Below are 19,964 nucleotides of genomic sequence, written 5' to 3' on the forward strand. Positions count from 1 at the left end.
CTATCGAGTTATAGAAACACTTGTGAAAGTTTGGGAGAACTCAAAAAAGCTGGCTTGTGTTCGCACAGCATTTCTTGTTCTCCCAAACTTCCACTTGTGTCTCTATAACTCGATAGAAGTGCGGGACATGTTTTCTATTTCTTAATTATAGATTACTGAGACTTGCAGCAATGTCATTCAAAATCTTCACTTTTAGTGAGAGGAGAATATTAAGACATAAAAATAATTGTTCACCCCAACTGTTCAGGATAAAATAAATAATAATGATGATAATAATAATAATAATAAAATAATAATAATACTTATAACAATAATAATAAAAATAGAAATAATTATAACAACAACAATAATAATAATAATAGTAATAATGATAATAAAATAACACCTTCATCAGAAGATGTTTTGTTAAATTTTGTACAACTAGCTAGCTATAACATTTCAGAATTCTATTTGCCATTGGGGAATGGTTTTAATTAATTTCATTTTTTGAATATTACAATAAATTCAAGTCACTTGCAATGATTAAGACATTGTCAAGACAACATTGAAAGATTTTCAGGATTGAAAGAAGAAATACATTACTTTTGCCGTCACATTGTCAAAATTATGGAATTTTAAAACAAGTTGCTTTGACTGCACAATAAACTCAAATGTTCACAATAAATAATATAAATAACTTTCCATAGTATATCACTTCATATATCTCTTATCTTAGTTAAACCTTACTGTTATTTAACATCAGGCTCTATTACTATATATTAAAAAATATACTTTCTTTGTTAACAGACTTTCATATTCTGTTCATTTTTTCACTGAAAATTATGCTAAAAGCCTAACAAAGTACTGGTAGGTCATTTAACAAGAGATGAATTCTGCGTAAGTAACAATAACTTTCCTAGAAATGTGTGTTCATTAACACTACCACCTCTCATAGCAGCAGCTTAAATTATTCTTTTAAGTCATTCACACAGATTGCACAAAGTGTCATCTAAATTGTGAAATTCATCATCATCATCATCATCAGCAGCAGCAGCAGCAGCAGCAGCAGCAGCAGCAGCAGCATCTGAATAATATTATTCTCCTCCATCCAAACATAGCAGACCTCCTGAAAAAGAAAGATTAATTGCTTTAAAGATTCAACACGTAATTTATTTGTGCACCTCTTGGTTGGTCATGTCACTGTTGATCTGATGATCAATGAAGAAGAGATTAAAGACATTGCAGAGGATGGAAAATCTGTGTATCCAATAAGTTTTTTTTGGAATTGGTGCTCTTGGTATCTGAAGCTGTACTCCTACGATTTTTAGCTGTGTGCCTAAAATTTCAGCAAAGTGCCTAAAGATTTACATCTGGTTGCAAAAGTGCTCCCAAAGCCAAAAATAAACTTTGAGCCCTGTATGGCAGACAACATTGATGGCTCAGTCAAATTTCTACTACATTGCATTTTCTAAAATTTCCCATACCCCAATGGACTACACAGTCGTTGTATTAAATTTTGTTTCATGTGGAAGTACTTTTAATGTGCATTTAAAAGCGGTTTACTGAGAGCCGTCCATCTTGAATGCTATCAGTTTTGGATTCGTTCACAATTAGCAAAGAAAATTACAAAGAAAATTCTTTGGGGTATTAAATGCAAATAAAAAACACAAACAAATGATCCCAAAATGGATGACTTCAGAAACAAAGGCTACTCGTGAAGAAATTATTTTTCCTTTGACAACCTGAAATTGAAGAAATTGACCAGTACCACTTGCTGATAACCCTTGAAAAAGAGGCAAATCACATTTTTCCTAACAGGTCTTCTCAAGAATAATTTTCAAAACAAAATGGTATCCATTTTGGTTTTCCATCTGACAACATACTATATCCAATTTGGAATTTATAGAATTTACAGAATTTCAACAATTCAAGGGTGCAACTTTGACTGCCATTTTGAGAATATTACTAAATTGCCATTTTAATACCTGAATTGTAGATCAATGTAAATAGTTTACATATTACTAAATTAATATTAGAAATTAACCCAGGCATTAAAGATAAAAAAAGAGATAACCTTGTACTTGTAAAATCTGACAAAGGATGCCACTTAAGTGTCCAAGAAAAACTCTTAGAATGTGAACATAGTTTTGTCCTAATCAAACAAATGAATATAAAAGCTGAGCTTCTTTATTGAAATAACAACAGGAATATCTCGAGCAAATATTTCAAGTAAACAAACAGGCATACCACATGCACTAGAAAAATACACTTACTTGTACTGGACAGCAGTGTATGTTTTTAGAGTTGAATTAGTCTCTTTCAACTGACTCAACCTGGCTTGTCTTCTGTTTCCTTTTTAACTCTTCAGTGATAGTTGGTTTCTGCAATAAGAGAAGAAACAATGACCACAGACAGCCACATAGAATTACCTGTAATATAATTGAATGCCTTCAATGGTGTTTATTTTGTGTACTATAAAAGGGATAATAACTTTTGCATTGCTGTATGTATTTGAAATTATCACAGAGTTTAACTGAAATTGAGGCTGAAACTAGGGTAAGAGCACAATGACTTGTCATTGAACACTCTTCCTTGCAAAATAAATTGAGAAATTTTCAACTAAGTGATAAAAACCACACTTATCACTTGGCCAATCACATCAGTTTTCAACTAAGTGATAAAAAATCAAAGTTATCACTCCGCCAATCGCAGAGGATTCAGACAATCCAGGGACCCAATCAAAATTTGCGTGTATCTGGTATAACTGGCACAAAGCCCGGGAAGGCATGTGTTTTGGTTTTAATTCTAGTTGGTTCAAAAAGTGGTATCAGTTCATAAGATACTTAGTGGAGCAAACTAAAGGCAAAATGCAGATAACCTTTGACACTCAAGCAAAAATTTCTCCAAGTTTAGTCTGATTAAGCTAAATAAAATTACATGTAGTTGTCAATGAATTAAACATGCCACTTTTGCTGACTACTACTAAGGCACCAAGTGAGAGGTGCAATACTAAGACACAGTGGTGGATCCACACGTTACGCTCGGGGGAGGGGGGGCTGCTTGCCCTGCCAACTTTCCTTCCTTCTGCAATTTTTTTCACCCAAAACAAGCGGGGGGAGGCTCCCCTAGAGCTGCCATTGAGACATATCTAGTGTGTTGGGTTCTAGAGTATGAGGTAAAGTTCTGAGAGGTTTGTGTTCTCAGCAAAATGTTCTACTTTTGAAGCAGCTGTCTGTCCAGGATTATAAAAGGGTGCCAGTGAGACAAGTAGGATATGTCACCAGACACTTACATGTTAAGGGTAATCTGTAGTGGACTAGCATACCCTATTTACTTGAATAAGCACTATCTCTGGATAAGTGCCTCCCTCGAATAGGTGCATTTGCATTTGGGACTAACATTAGAAATTTCTTTTCATCAAAAGCGATGATCTTCAGTTCAAAGTGATAACATTTCACTACTTGCCCATTAAGTTCTCTGTCCAGAATTCTTGCAATATGAAGTTCTGTTGTGAGGGCAGTGAGCTTTGCAAGTACAACAACGACAACTTCTCTCTTCCTTTTACCTATTTTTAAACAAGCGCCATCCTCGCAATAAGCGCTACCCTGGAATAAGCACCGCATTTGAGGGGCTAAAAAAATTAATACATACCATCTAAGCTTGCAGACATATTGAAGGGAATTTCAGTTTAGGTAAGGTACGTTACAAAATTCTAAGAGTTTCTTGGAAGTTGTAAGAATAGGGAGGTGGAAATTTACAAGGATAGCAAACTCAGGAAAGTGACAGGGACACAAGAATAATTTTGGTGGATTTCTTGATAAGGCATATGCAACGGTAACCAAGGAGACGAAGTATTTTTCGCAACTAAAAAAATCTTCTGCCTCCCTTGGTGAGCATGGGAGACTCCTTGGGGAGCTAAGGCAAATTTTTGTCTTCAGAACAATGCCACATCTCCATGCCAAATCCTCTCCCCTTCCTCTAACCACACCTGCTTAATACAATGTAAGTTCTTAGCAATAACTGAAACACTTGAAGTAATTATTACTTCAAGTGTTTCAGTCTGCTTGAAATTGCGAAGGGAATGCAAAGTACTGTGTCCAGGTTGGTTTTCTGTTACCCTCCATCATCTTGGGAGGGAATTTTGCGTTGGCAGACAATGTTACATCGCTTATCATTGCCACTTTTCACTGTAATGGTAACATCTTTCAGCAAGCGCGTTCTGGCGTGTAATCAATTCGTTTCTCACCCAAACACTTCACAAACCAAAACCTGTAATCAAAACCACATAGAGAGAAACACAAAAAGATTAAAATAAACACTTACCACAATGTCAGACAAATACTCCGGGTTCGTCTGCTGCAACGTCAAATCCTCCGATTCTGCGTCGAGCAGATTTTCGCGAGACCACGGTTCCAGGTGATGAAAGGCCTGTATGGGTCCCATTTCGGGATGGCGAGGGAGAAACCGCAGGACTCATTAACTTGATTTTATCAAGCAGTAAGAGCTTATCGTCGGGGAAATTTAATGAAGTGTCTTGTTCGACGTCCATTTGAAGATTTTTGTCTAAATCGTAGTAAGATAGGCGTAATTCCGGCGACGGCGAAGGCTCGCCTTTCAACGCGTCTAACTGCACCAGTTTTTGACGGGAAATACTTTCGAGTTCGGTGAACGACTTTTTGATGTTTTCTACTTCTTCGGTTTGGCGATCGGCGAGCTCTCTTTGTTTTGTCAATTCGTCCCTTGTTAATGCTATTTCTTGAGCAAGGTCTTCCAGATCGTTGACACTGACGCCAGAGGTATTACTGTCAGATTTTGATTCGTGTGGAGAACGCACAGAATAAATTTTTGTGCCGACGTTTTCCAAATCCGAAATGTGAACATCTAAATGATGAAGCTTACTCGTCTGATCTTGAAGCTCGAACTGAAGTTTTTCTCGACGAGTGCGTTCTTTCGCGAGTTCGTTCGCACAAGTTTCCTCGACTGCTAGTTCCTTCGCTTGAAGTTTTAAAACCTGCCCGAGTTTAGTGATTCTGTCCTCGGTGATTTCTTCTTCAGTGTAGTATAAATAATTTTCCTCGTCTTCGACGCAACAGTCAATCCGCAACTGCACGATTTCCAAATCACGCGCGATGCGTTTCAGTTTATTGGATTGATTTGTAACAACTCTCTCCAAAGACTTCTGTTCAAAAGATCGATAAAAAGGATCCCCAGTTGTGTTTTCTTCGTCATAACAGAATTCTTTTCCGCCTATTGCAGCCGCATTTGGAGTTGATTTGTCTTTCATTAATTTCAAAACAAACTTGACTTCGCTCGCTTGTTTTCCCCACATCTGCAAGCATTTGATGGGCTTCGCTTCTCGCGGCAAAATTCTCTCGAGATCGCGCCATTTTTCGAGCAAGGCAAATCTTCCTAGCTTTCCCGTGGCGTTCGCGAGAGCGAGCAAGATGTTTTCGCATGTAGTATCCTCGTGGGCTCCTCGTACAACTCGCTCAACTCCATCCACCCAAACTCTCAGATCGCTCATCTTCGGAGTGAAAGAATCCTTTTTACAAAGGTCATCGCAAGATCATCGATCCTTTCTTTGATTTAGTAGATAGATTTTACATGCCGGCTTCATGCTTGACTCGTCCGCAGCCTTCAGATGAGGTTTTCACTTAGGACACAAACCTGTCCTCGATTTTCGAGGAGCGCTTTTTCAAGACTCTTCGCCAAACAACCGTCGGATGTCGGAAACATGCTTCTGTTCAATTTGTCTGCCAACGAAACTCAGCAAATAAAAGGCAAACGCATGCGTAAGGCTGGATTTTGTCGATGACAGGTCTCGCTTCTTGAAACTTTTAACAGGATGTTTATTTTGTTGTTTTCTTGTCAGACGCCGTTTGATTGATTCAAGATGAAATTAATTAAAGTTACACTACTTGTAAAATTTGGAATGGGCTAGGACTACTAGAACTAAGCTCGAGGATCGTGGAATTTCTCAGTCGTCGTCCCTGTAATATCCTTTAATTTGTATATAATTTGCTCTGGATGGAAATGGAAACCAATGGATCGAAACCAAAAGAAGAACAGGAAGAAGAAGAAAAGTGAAAACATTTGTCCCAATACTTTTAAATATTTTAAAATAATTTCTCAATTTTTTATCACATTATCTTAATTTTATGCAGGGCCCCTTTTGATACCAGCCTATGGCTGATGGGGCTACCCTGCCTAAATAAAGATGACTTGACTTGACTTGACTTGAATACTCCCATTAAAAAAAAGAAAGAGAGATTGGGGTGGGACTACAAGAATAGGATTATGGATCAGTGCATTTCATGCACAGTTTTCTAAGAGCAAAGATCAATGAAAACTGTGAGCTTTGAGGAACAGATAATGTCTAAGGACAAAGATCAAAGCATATTTTTAAAGTCAAATGAGAGCTATTGTGCTATTTTTCGCAACAGGCAGGATTTGGAAATTGGAAAGTGTCACTCGGATATTTCATAGTTTTAGCTGGGGTATATTCAATCACATGACATGTTTAGCTCAATCACATGCAAAGAAAATAATTTATTTTGATGGATTATAGTAAGTCATATTTTGATTTCACAATTTTGATTCAATATTTAGCACATGATTCATTCAGTCAAATTGAATTTTTATTTTCAATAAACAGCAATATAGCTTTGATCCAATCAATGGACAATTCAAATTTACATCCAGAACTCTCCAATGGTCCTTGTTCCCCAGAATGATAACATTGGTTTTGAAAATCTACTTTGTTACTAAGGTCACTGTGAGTTATAGAGTTCAGAAAGCTGGACAATGCTCTGTACCGTTCAACAATATCAAAGCCTACAGCTTTTTGAAGTTTACGCAAGCACACTGGGCAAAGAAATAGTGGTTGATTTTCCGCTTGAAGGATTGACTTACTTTCATTCATAGCACATGCAAAATACAAGCAGTGAGCCATTCCAAACACATGGCAGATTTCATGACTTGCTACCTAGAAAACAAACAAATAATATTATTTACTTAGTCTGTAGCCCGTGGAAGCAGGTAGCATTTTCTTTCAAATACAAGACAAAATGATAAGTAAGAATACTGTCACAGCTCTCAAAGGGTCAAGAAAGCATGTAGACAAAGAATGACGACATGGAGACATCAAAATGTTGTTTCATTTTTAACTATTGCTGCTTTCCATTCCCTAATGTTAACACAAAGGATGCAAATTTTGAGTAAAGTCATTATTGGGACTTCCATGTCCAGAGGGGGGTGGGGTTGGTTGGTGGGGTGATCAGCTCCAGAAACTTTTTTAACTGACCATGAGAATGCCTGATCGGTAAATAGTCATTTGAGATATCAATCTACCTTTAGATAACAGCCCTAAGAAAATATGTGCCCTGATTGGTTAAAAATCGTGTTTCTATAACTTGATAGAAACAGAACTAGTATGAGCTGTTGACGTAATGATGGCGCGAGCAAAGAGAATTCACATTTTGATGATCAAAGTAAACAAGTTGTTTCCCTTTTTTTCATCGCAGTGTTTTCTGCGAGAAAGAGAAAACATGTTCTCCATATTCCTATTGAGTTATAGAAACACTCATGAAAGTTTGGGCGAACTCGAAAAAGCTGTGAAAACACTCGCCTATGGCTCGTGTTCCCACAGCATTTCTTGTTCTCCCTAACTTCCACTCGTGTTTCTATAACTCAATAGAAACATGGTACATGTTTTCTATTTCTTAAATACAGGTGCAGAGAGAAGATTGTAGGGGGAAGGAGCAGGTTTAAGGTCCATAAAAAATAGGAGCTAAGAGCTAAGAAGGGGCAGTAAATTTTTGGCTGTCTGTGTATTAGCTATTTTAACAAAGAAAAGGCAGTCTCCTCTCCTTGATTTCTCACATTTTATGCCACCCTTGTTCCCAATTATTTCATTTTACAGAAAATGTTATTGAACATTTTAAATGAGACATTTTGCTGACTTTCATGAAAGGCATACAAAGGGCCAAACCCTGTAGCAGCCTCACAGACGAGTGCAATTTCTTGAACTGCAGACTGCAAACTGCAGGGATGTCACAAAGATTCGTCAATAAAAAAAAAACTATTTGAAATATAAAGAACCTCCATTGCGTTTTCTTAGGGTTTAAAGTCTTTAAATAGAAGTTTTCATTGAAGTAATAATCCTCAGTCTGCCACATGCTCGGCAACCTTGCGAGCTAATTGTTTTCCTGTACTTTCCCAGCACTCTGATTGATGCGTGTTCTCCCGGTAAGTTTAAAAATGGAGTAAACTGATTGCAGCCAAAATGTGGAATATATTTCCGGAGTTTCTAAAGTTGTCAATGAGAAAAAGAATGAAAAAGTCCCGAAAGCTGCCTGTGATATGAGGGAATATGAGGAAGAGGGGGTGGGGGGGGGGGGGGGTAGTTTTGGGCGAGTGAAAACTGGTCCAGGCGAGTGCATTTTGAGGGTCACTTGTCCGAATGGCGAGTGCTGTGAAAATTAAGTGTCCAACCCTGGACTTAGCTGGATTTTTTCATTAAAAATGCTGGCGAGGGTTTCGCTTTTGCCGTAGAAATATACTACTTCTTTTCAAGTACAGTTTCTACAGCTTTGATACATGTACATTGATGTCGAGTTTGGTCTACAGCTTTGATACATTGATGTTGAGTTTGGTTTTATACAGTGAAACTGAAAAATTATTGCAAAAAATGTTGAAATTTTGAGAAATAAACATGGCATTTTCATTCTGAATACAGCTATTTTTAGTCATGGAAGGAAATTTGATTAGTGCAGCTTTTGATCACGTGCTAAGTAACCACCCCTGAGCTGCGAAAGTGCATCATGCAATCAACAAAACATTGCTATAATAGTTAGTAATTTTAATGAAGCTTTGCCTAAACACTTGATTAAACCCATGTGCCTAACACTTACTGTTTGTTTCAAAATCGTTATCAAAAATTTAGTCGGTAAATGACTTGCCTGGGTTCTTGCCCGTGGGACAATTCAGGAGAGAAAGTTACTTGCCCGAGAGGAAAATATACTTGTCCCAGACAAGCGGATGGGTTTTTTTTAGCCCTGTTACATTAGACTAAATTTTTTTTTTTTGACATAAACATGGTAGACTGAAGACCCTTCTGCAAGGGAGGCAATCACCTTTCTACTGAATGCTTCATAATCATGCTATGGAGGCCAGGATAAGCTTCAATGATGTGGTTTAGTTTAATATCATTAACGCACATTTTGTCATTGACATCAAAACCAGCAAACATGAGATCTTACCCTCAGAAGTCTCCAAATCATTTGCTTGTCAATGTTTCGTATATCTGCAAAGTCTTCCAAGTAAAGCCTGATGTCATCTTGGCTGTTTTTGTTTTCAGGCAGCGAGGAGAAAGTCCAATCATTTTTGCCACACTGAATTGCCGCGGATACAAGAAGTACATCATCACTATGATGGGGACTATGAGTTTCATGTAACAGCTTATTTTCATAAGACTGTGGCTCAAAATGGCCAAAGCTCATCACGGCACAGCCATCTGCACAAGATGATTCACCAAGGACAAAATTCCACTCTTCCCCAGGATAGAGATCCACCCATGTAAGGCCAATGATGCAGTAACCATCGGCAGGAAGATAGGTCTTCAAGGAGTTTAACACATCTGAAATGTTCATAAAACAAAAACAGCCAACTTGCCCCAAGGTGGACATGTCTTTAATGCATCAAGGTTGAATTATAATGGGACCAGTTCATCTAATTTGGAGGTCCCAGCTCATGCCCTCCACCTTGGCACTTGCTGGATTTGTTCGTCAATGTTTCATTTACTTGCTCATTTGCCATTCGCCATTTCCACATCCCTCATAATACACCTTGTTTGCCCCCCCCCCGCCCCCCCCCCCAAAAAAATTTTTGCATAAGCATTGTCTTCAGTTTCTCTTGGAATGACTGTAATACCCAGGAGAAATGGGAAACAAAGGTTATGCAGAATTTTTGGGGGGCAAACAAGGTGTAATGTGGGGGATGTGGTAATGGCAAATACTTGTAAATATCTAACAGGACAGTCTATTATCTTAGTCATTTGAAATGAAAAAAAATAATACCACTGTCTAAGGTTCTTGTCAAAACTAGCCATCTACATTGTACTATACTGGCAAAAAACACCATTTACTTCAATTGCTGAATGGTTTGCATTTTGGAAATGCAATAGATTTCAGATATCCTGGAAAGTGTTGAACCATTATCCTCCCTGCCCAATCCAATATGTATGAAATTTTAATAGCTTAATGGTAAGAAAAAAGTCACTTTTAGAAGTTCCCTTTCCCCCTCTTGAACTGGATGAACTTAAAGGCATTTATTATCCAGAATTTTTTAGCACATCAAAAGCACAACATGTGCCCAGGCCTATAGAGTTCTTTCCACTTGATTGAAAAATTTCTTAATTTGGGTTGAGACTCACATGGATTGGACATTTTTTGGAAATCTGTTACAAATAGACCTTTCTCGCATTCTACTTCAGTGCATACAAGCAATGGTACCAGAGCGAGGTTGGGTTGGACATTTTCATACAAAGTCATTTGCTACATACTGTATGTACATTTGTCCTCCTTGATCTTGACTCTGCACCATTGTTTGTTGGAATACGGAAAAAGTCTATTGTGGTGAAAGGTTTAGAATGGAACATTGGACAGTTTGCTCAATTCTCCAGTTTCTGGTGTCTTGTTAATGAAAAATAATATCAGAAACCAAATTAAATGCTGTCTCTTTTGCCAGGTTTGCTGATGTTGCAAAAACCTTCCTATTTTTTAAGTCAGAGGTCATCCCAGCCAGTCCCCTTTGACATTAGTAGTGTGCCCTTTAGACTTAACATAAGGCAAAAATGTTTGAGACCAAAGATTTTCTAGCTACCTTTAACCACACCTTATCTTCTGAGACCCAGGGGCAGACAGTTGGGTCAGGAGGAAGTCAAATGGACAAAAGCGGTACAATAAAAAAGTTTACACTTACAAGAACAAAACTTTTGTTTACAACACTGACTTCCTCTGTCCTGACTATCTGCCCCTGGGTCTCGGAGGATAACTAACCCTAAGATTTAATACAGTTGGTCATGGGTACTAATTCAGTCAAATACCATTGATACCCTTGATTTACCCTCGATCCTCCCTCAATAGACCCTTGATTGACCCCCAATCGACTCTCAATTGATGCTCAACTTCAACTTCAACTTCACGTTATTTTGCACTTACAGTTTTAAAATTACTCAATCAACACTCGATCGACACTTGATTGACATCTTGAACGAGGTTTGGTTGAAAGTCGACTAATTTTTGCAGATACGATATCGAGTGTCAATGAATATATGTAAATCAGTCCACACTCGGCTACGTATCAACTGACTGCCGATCAAGTATGGATCAGATCTTGACCAAGTGTTGACCGAGTGTCAACAAAGTATCAATCGAGATGTTGATTGAGTGCTGATCAAGATGGAGATCGAGAGCATTGATCGACAGTTGACTGCGGATGTCTTAAGGTCATTCCTCACATTTGCATTGTGCATCCCTACTGCGCATAATTTATGGCGTCATTAGCACGCATTCGTGCACGCGCATATTGAAAACATGACGGATTTGCCTTGATATTGAGCTCTGTCAGTTGAAAAATGGCTCTAGCTCACCAACGAGCACGAGCACCCCACTTTTTTTTCCTGTCATTGTAATCAACTAATCATAAACATTGTGTGATAAAAGACTGATCTTTTCTATTTTGCAGTCGGTAACCACGTCAAGAAATTTGGTTCAAATTTTTAATCAAGGATTTAGCTTTCTGTCTGAATCAAACTTAAAATGTTTATTTGTGTCTGACACAATGTATTGACTGTAGTTTAATGTGTGTTCTTATGAGTCTGGGCTCACAAAGATTTTACAATTACTGGGAATGTGTTTTTATAATAAGCATTAAATAATGCCAAAATGGGACATTTTCAATGCCTCACTGCTCTTTAATGAGCATGGGCACCCCCCATTTTTATTTCAAAATTGAAGTCATCATATGACAAATATTCAGTGGACAAAGTTTGAACAAAAATCTATTGTCACTTTTATTTCAGAGGAATTACCTTAAGTACTGGTACACGATCCAACTTTTTTTCAGTCGTCAGGAGAAATTAAACATTGATCACTAAGGATTCTCACACCTTACCTGTTACTAACAACTGCAGTTTTCCAGTGTCAGGGTGTATCCTCTTCTTGCAATTCACCTCCGTGGCGAGAACCTCGTCCACAAGTTTTACTGTCATTCCGTGGAAGAAAACAGCTGCAAAATTTACTATCAGATCAAATAATGAAACTTCCATTCCACGCAACGGCCTCCACAAAACCTCAGGAAAGGGACCTATAGGCAAAATGTATATTTTCCTTTGCCTGGATCGCTTTTTCTGATGTCTATTTAAATTCCTGAAACAAGTTTGAACTTTCCATTGGGGGTATGCTTGTATTTCCCGGCGATCAAGGGGATCACCAGTAAACTCTTCAAACAGGTTCTGACTTGAAGCTGTCGGCGATGTCGCTAATTCAAAGAAACGCCGTATTCCATTGTTAAAACGTTTTAGTTTTCCAATAAGAGCTCTGTTATTAATCGTTTTTGATGATGGTCTGTTCATAATTCGGATACTTTTCAAGACTTTGTCCTTACACAGCAAGCCGCCATTTTTTTTTTTACTGTCCATATGGTCCCCAGTCTTTTTCTACATTGCAGTTTTGCGCGGGAAAATCTCGTTGACGTCACTGAGCGGGTGCAAATTATTCTAAATGACAAAATAAGAGCCGCGAAAAAAAAAGTGTAGAATGAAGACTGATACAAACTTTGTTAAACTACGTATTTATGTTTTGACGTACATATAACAGCGGAAAATCGCGGAAAAAGTCGAGAAAGGCTGTCGTTACTCATGGGGTACTGGTGCTGAGTTTGACGTCATCATTTGCACGGGTTGCACACCTCCCCGCGCTTTGTTTCAGCAGTTGCATCTATCAGCTGGGGAAAAATTAACGCCCTGGCGGAGTGTGGGGTTATTCAGCGGACACACTTTTATGTAAAAATGCGTTGTGTAAGTGATCCCGTAAAATTAAAGGACATTTCACATGCACATACGTAATATAAGACATACTTTTCCCGCGTAAAATGTAAATATGGCGGACAAAGTGGACGAGGAATATCTCCGTCTGCATTTGCATGATTATAGAAAGGAAAATGGCTATGTCTTTGTTTTTTTTTCGAGGGTGATCTTAAAGAATTTCTCGAAAAATATATGTCATCGAATTCAAGCTGCTTTGTTCTGTCAGATCGCCATAGTAAGGAATCTTACTTGCAGGAAGAATGCAAGATTTGCCGAGATGATGACGGAGAAGACTGGGTGGGCTGCGACGGATTCGCCCAATAATTCCATGCGAACTGCCTCGGTGTCAGTTATTCCAAATCCTATCACAGCCATTCTTCTTTTGCCCTCATTGAGAACCATTTTTATAGTTGATTGCATTATAAACTAGCCCTAGATTATTTGTCTTAAACAAGAGTTTTGTTTTGAGACGAGTCTTAATTCCATTTGTAAATTCTGGAGCCTCTTACCAGTTGTTTTGAACATGGCATAACATCATATCGATTCCATGTCAGTAAACCTAAAAGTGAAAATGAGAAATTCTCTTCTTTTTTTTTCTTTGCCGTTAAACTAATTAAACCTTAGTCAGCTGCCACATTGATGGAACAACGTACTTCAGTATGCCTCGGAAAAAGGCCACGTTTGTCCGCGTTATATCAATGCAGAACTCGGAATGCTACCATTCCATTGTAATGAATTTTTGCCGGACGATCTGCGCACAATGGCGTAATTGTAACTTATGTACAGAAGAGGGGAAAAAGAATTGAGTATTATAAATTCGCAAACAGAGGTAAAAATGATACCAGGTGTGCAACATTGAGCGAATGCACACTTTTGAAAGTTTTAAGCGTTATTCGATGACAATTGACGACACCTAAATAAATTAACTTTAAAGATCTGTGTGAATGGTACTTGAATATTCCGTGACGCTTACGCAAAAAATTTGTTATTTAAAAGCATGCCCGCTGAATACCCCCACACTCCGCCCGGGCGTTAATTTTTCCCCATCAGCTGACGCCCTCGCATTGTGTTCAAGTTTTTCCTCCTTCTTTTTGCTCCATTCGCTGTCAACTATCGGGTGAGCTTTCAAATGAAAGATAAACGAAAACATTTTATTTCTAGACGCATCATAAAGAGGCATGTCCAGTGTTTCTGTGAACGTATGTTGTTCGCTGAAGGCGTGTGGTTGGCCATGGCTTCTATCGAGATGAATGGATTCAGTGGAACGAATGATGTAACTATGGTTTGTTAGCCTTAATCGTTATGTTGAGATTTGCCATAAAGGTAATTGTTGTAATTGTTGCTTTTTTGTTACTTTTCTGTTCAAAATGACCGATATTTTAAGGGCCCATTAACCGATTTATGCGCGCGCTCGCGCACGTTGCTAAGGAGGTGAAATTTCATTTCCGGTTACTTACGTCAGCCTGAGCGCAGAAAATAAAAATAACTCAATAACTTCCAAATTCGCTCACATTTTAGATGTTTTTCTTTGAGTTTCACAAAATGCAAAGTAAAAAAAGTACAAGCAAAGACAAAATAAGAGAAAGACAGAAAAAAAAGAGCAATAGAAAGAGAAAAGCCAACTCCGTTTGGCTTTGTCTGATCTTACCGAAGTGTGCTGGTAGTGTAAACTGCGCACGCGCTGATAAGGTAACTTCCAATATATATCGGGCGTACTTACGGTTTCTTTAAATGCTAAAGGAAATGCGGTTTTTCCTTAAATCCAGCCTTTTTCGACGAATTTCGATTAAAGCCAATGTTGGAAACATAGCTATGCATTCCTTTTTCGAAATCATGCTTTTTTCAGAAAATTACGAACACAACCTGACTTTGTCTCACTAAATCTTGATAAATTTTTAATATCACTGCACACAGTTCAAATACAGTATTAAAGTGTGTTAAGGTGGCACTTTTTCACGACATAGTGGATCAGTATAGTGACTTGCGCGTTGCGGGTCGCCTGCAAGAAAACCAGGAAACAACAATAACAAGACGGACTGCGTTTAAATACTGTTCTGTGACTGAGGCCTTGTAAACTGAGAGATTTTTCCTCTGCCTCTTTGCCACTAGCAGCAGTCTGATCTCAGTGTTAATAGGAATTGACTCATCCTTAATGAGGCATCTGACTTGATCGGAAATTCACATCATCTTTCTCTAACACGTTGTCTTTACTGAATACAGCGAAGGTGCTTCCTTAGCAAAGCAAATAGAAACACGGCCTGAAGGACAGCAGCTCCGTAGAGGGGTTTCAGCTCTACTGCGAGCATTTGTCTGGAGAAAAATGTTTTTTTACACGGATATTCAGTATCTGTGTAGCAAAAATGATGATGACGGCGACGACAACGACGACGACGACGACGACGACGACGACTTAATCCACCTCTCATGATAGTGCCCAAAGTGTGTGTTAACTTGGAAATGTTGCAGCACTATCATGTGATGTGAATTACGATGCCTATCTTGTACGGGAAATCAGCCTCACCAACGCCGGGGCTAGCAGCTTGATTACCACGTAGGGGCCAAACCACCCTCCAAATGTTTCGTCAGTTCTTGGGTATTTCACATTATTTCGCATTACTTAAAAAGTATTGACTCCTTCTAGTGTTATTGCGTTAAAATTAGTTTTGTTTCGTCATAACCTGTGACGTCACCCGTTTTTTACTGTTAATACCATCCTAACAAAGCCGAAAATCAAATTTCTAAAACCATACGATTTTTGACAACATCAAGCTTTCTATTTTTCTAGATTATTAGCCTTCTTAGAATAAAACTGAAAAAAATAAACCAGAGAGACTGACTTAAGAAGGACAGTATGGTTAAGCAAATTCCGGGGGGGACAGCAAAAAAATATTTAACTTACCATATCTCGAAAAATAATCATCACAGCAAAAAACGGTTTCCGGCATTTTACTCCTGATGTCAACGCCTTTCCAATGACATAATCTTTTTATCAGATTTTACACATTTTGGTGACGTCATCAATTATGACGTCATAATCTGACATTCTGTCACAACTTCCAAATTAAAATAAACTGGAGAACAAAGAAAGCTCATCTGCCAAACTTGGTTCAGAAATATATAAACCAAGCAAATATAGCCTTCATGAAACATTAGGGGGGTGGTTTGGCCCCTACGCATACCAATCTCAACTCAGAAGACCTTAAAGTACGCGATACGATATTCTGCTACCGCTCTTCAGAAAATTATTTCGTGGATGCCATTCGAAGATGACTAGAAGGAGTTGGGTTTCTGGAATTCTTCAATTCCTTCTTGGACTGACCCTAGGGTAACCACTGTCAGTTGAATTTTTATGAAAGTGGCTGTACACAAATTAATACCAATCAACAACTTAGCCTTTAACTTATTTAACACGCCCTCGATGTCATCTCGTTTGCGTTTGGCGAGCATGGCACCATTTGAAAGATGAAGGTGGCTATCTAACACAGAAACGCTACCATTTGAATCCGCTACAAATTTTATTGTCATCCTATTATGATTTATAATTGTTAATGTAACAATTGCATTGGCAAGTCTTCTGCTAAGCTGATAGCTCAAGGCTTAATGTGCCATATGTCTCATTCCCTCCCAGCATACAAGAAATAGAAACCACGATCCAGTTGTGACTCAGAGGTGATTTTAAAAAAATACATTTTACTCTAGTTAGTGAATGTTGAAATAGCTTTGTTCATTAATTTTCAGTACAGAACGTTACTGTGTCACAGTACACGTTTCTCTTTATTTAATTTTTGTTTTGTTTGTGACAGGTTCAGTTATCTACCTCAGTTGCTGCAACTGCTGGTGGACCCTCTAAGGCTTGATGCGAAGAAATTCGATTGGCAATGTCTCAACGTATGTTTTATCATAATTTAGCAAGAGTTACGTCATTTATGCCACGATGAAAGACTACACTATGCCTCCTCGACAAAGAATGTCCTGTACTTTATTTCTAATGTAATTGGTGCTGTGTATTGTGCTAATAGATGGACGTGGCACTGCAGAAGGGGTCAGCTGAATGTACAGTAGACTGGATCCCGTGTGTATTGCTGAACTAGCTTTGTCAGTTGGTTGACCAAAAACTCTAACAGCACGAAAGTCATCCAGAAGATAAATTATAGGCTCTTTGTTATAAAATACCAAAATGGAAATTAAGTTATAGTCTTTTTAAAAAATGTTGATTGCACTTATGATTATGGTTTTTATTTCTCAGCATAACGTGTAATTGTTTTACATTGTATTTCATGATTCTGACTTATGATGAACTAGGAAGGGGTTGGTGTTTGTCTAAAAGTTTGGTGTATAGGTCAGTTTCTATAGTGCCGTTATGTAGAATCCAAGGAAGAGAAGAGAGTTGTGATAGTCGACGAATTCTGAGTTCTGCAGCGTGGCTGTTAGATGTTACGCTTCATTTCCGCTACTCCTGTTAGTTTCGAAATATGTGTTACGAAATCTACCATTATATAATATTGTTATTTCATTTTCACAATCAAATAACATCTAAAATTGAAGAAGGCCAGCCGAAATATTGGTTTAAATATACGACTCTCTGTCAGCCTTGCAGTTGTCTTTGACTTCTCATCATTTTCCTGAACATGAGCTCGCGATATGGTCACATGATACTGGTCAGTGGATACATTGTTTCGACAGGTGCCAATTGACCATAACATGGATGCCCAATATCTAAGATGTACGCGGTAAACCCGTCCCTCCCTATTCTCTGAGGAAAAAGCCCTGGGTACGAGGATGTTGCAGAGTGTGACATTTCACATTGATTAACATGAATGGGTGTATGGACGGACGGATAATCACGTGACAACCAAAATTGTTTATCAAATTTTCTGAGCAATCGGGCTCCCTACAAGCGTGTTCGGCGCTATAAAATGTACAATAAGTAACTGTTAAGTAGAAAATTGAAATTGTTTCTGAAACATAGCTTAGTGTTTACAAGATGTTATATTGTTTTAGCACTTAAGTGAGGCTTTGGTATCTTTTAATGAAGAGCTGACCTTACCCGATAATTTTTTTCGTTTAAAAAAATGGTTCTTGTAATGATACAACTTAATAAAAATATCATCACTATTTAACTTCCAAATGAAAGCGAGGTATATGTAGTTCTCGTTAGAAAATTATTGAACTTACTGAGGCCAGTGAAGTCTCATGTGCATTTTCCTATGCATCATAGCATGGCACTCCGCTAACTGACAGAGGTTACCATAATATTTCTAGACAGTTACAGCTGTATCTTCAACTACCAGTTTATGCAGTTGCAATTTTAACATGACTATAGACTTCAAAACGAAAAAAAAAAAAACGAGGCATGTTTGGCCCTTCTTGGAAAGTTGTTCAACTTACCAAGGATTACGAAGTTACACAGATCGTATTGGCAAACTGACAGTGCTCATTGTAACCCTCCCCGACTGTTTCCTTATGCTGATTACATTTTAAACGTTATAATTTAAACTTCCAAACCAGCTTCGTCTTTATCAACTTGACAACAATGCCTGTGATTGATCTAATGTGACAGGTAACCATCTCAAACAACTTTTCATAAGAGATTGTATTTGGTTGATTGGTTTGTCTTGTAGGTTTTCAGCAGGTCGTATGGCAGTTTTGTTCGAGGGAAACTCGAAATTTGGTCTTCAAACATTAAACAACAAATTTTAATGGCCGCTAAGATTCATCTTTGCGTTGTATATTGAAGAGCTCCAAAGTAAAGAGACAATAATAAAGCAATACTTACTTACCAATACGAAGGCAAATGTGCGCCTTAGCTTACGAAAATGGCTTCCTCGACGGTCTGCCTTGTGGACCAGATAGCCTGTGTTAAAATAAACCCGTCTAGGGTCCCCCCAGGTGTGTTATGTCGGCTTTTCGATCCCCATTGCAAATGTTACAAACTGGGAAATTCTGATTTGATGCGCATTTATTTATTAGACTATAAAAATATTTCTTTCCTTTGCACAAGTGTATCTGAGCTTCAGATGTTTACTAAGGGCAGTGGTGTATCTTGTGAAATTACTTGTGTTCGCGGCCTACAGCTTTAATTCGGTTCGCGGCCTACAATTTCCATCCACAGTCTGCATTTTTCGTCTACATCTACCCTATCACTATACTTCATCTATTGCCCGTCGCACACGAATGAACTGAAAATGTTTGCAATTTTAAATACACTCCGCTGTTGCCAGAGGTCCAGCCTCAGAGTTGTATTCTTACTCTTCCCCAGACTTCACTCGTTCTAGATTCAATATGGCGACCTGCAAACAAACTCGCGAACAAACACGTCCATTTTAACGCGAAATTAGTCGTTTAAAGGAAGATGCAATTTTTTAAAGATACATTTCAAAGTATTTTAATAGAGAAAAAGAATTAATAAATAATAATAGATAAGATGACAAAGCGGTTACTGACTGAATTTTGGCCCGCGACCCCCTTCGCTTTTGTTTGCCTTCGTGTGCGCGTGCGGTTATTTTGTTTTCCCTTGAAAAAAGGAAAAGAAGATGTTCTATGAAAAAAATATTTTTAACGAAAATTAAACAAATGAAGCAAAAAGAAAAAGGAAAATGGGCCTGTCCGGGAGTTGAACCCGGGACCTCTCGCACCCTAAGCGAGAATCATGCCACTAGACCAACAGGCCACGGATACTCCATGGTGGCGAAATTTATGTATTTAAATGTAAATATCTTTCTCGCGGACCCGGATTTTCATCATGGTTACCTTGATGGCCTTTTGACCGATGTCACACTTTTCCAATTTTCATATTCAGACAAGAAGGAAGCAACACTGTTCCATATGCCATGAGAAATTTAGTAAATAAGCAAAGTTTCAGAAAAATCTGCTGCAAAGTTGGCAATATATGGAACCC

The 19,964-nt window shown here is 38.2% G+C and overlaps 2 protein-coding genes and 1 non-coding gene across 4 annotated transcripts; all 3 read right to left on the minus strand.

The window, feature by feature from the left end:
• Positions 1-173: 173 nt before the first annotated feature.
• LOC110044555 (uncharacterized) lies at positions 174-5,641 on the minus strand. Its single transcript, XM_089288923.1, has 3 exons — positions 4,303-5,641; positions 2,253-2,360; positions 174-1,105 (listed from the first exon to the last, which is right to left on the minus strand). Exon 1 carries the CDS (start codon positions 5,501-5,503, stop codon positions 4,310-4,312), a length of 1,194 nt encoding a protein of 397 aa, XP_089145049.1. The 5' UTR covers positions 5,504-5,641; the 3' UTR covers positions 174-1,105; positions 2,253-2,360; positions 4,303-4,309.
• LOC110044556 (archaemetzincin-2-like) lies at positions 5,556-12,996 on the minus strand. 2 transcript variants are annotated; one of them, XM_089288922.1, is made up of 4 exons: positions 12,154-12,996; positions 9,240-9,616; positions 6,892-6,964; positions 5,556-5,744 (listed from the first exon to the last, which is right to left on the minus strand). In XM_089288922.1, the coding sequence occupies exons 1-4, from the start codon at positions 12,677-12,679 to the stop codon at positions 5,617-5,619; spliced, it is 1,104 nt and encodes a 367-aa protein (XP_089145048.1). In that variant the 5' UTR covers positions 12,680-12,996; the 3' UTR covers positions 5,556-5,616. The 2 variants fall into 2 exon arrangements, with proteins under 2 accessions (XP_089145048.1, XP_089145047.1); XM_089288921.1 differs by lacking the exon at positions 5,556-5,744 and having other exon boundaries at positions 6,600-6,964.
• A 6,668-nt stretch (positions 12,997-19,664) lies between these two features.
• On the minus strand, positions 19,665-19,736 carry Trnap-agg (transfer RNA proline (anticodon AGG)). Its single transcript has one exon. It is a non-coding gene; the product is annotated as a tRNA-Pro (tRNA).
• Positions 19,737-19,964: the final 228 nt, after the last annotated feature.

The sequence above is a fragment of the Orbicella faveolata genome, unplaced genomic scaffold (genome assembly GCF_042242905.1).
Source record: "Orbicella faveolata isolate gen_17 unplaced genomic scaffold, um_ofav_v1 contig_2, whole genome shotgun sequence".
NCBI classification, from domain to species: domain Eukaryota; kingdom Metazoa; phylum Cnidaria; class Anthozoa; order Scleractinia; family Merulinidae; genus Orbicella; species Orbicella faveolata.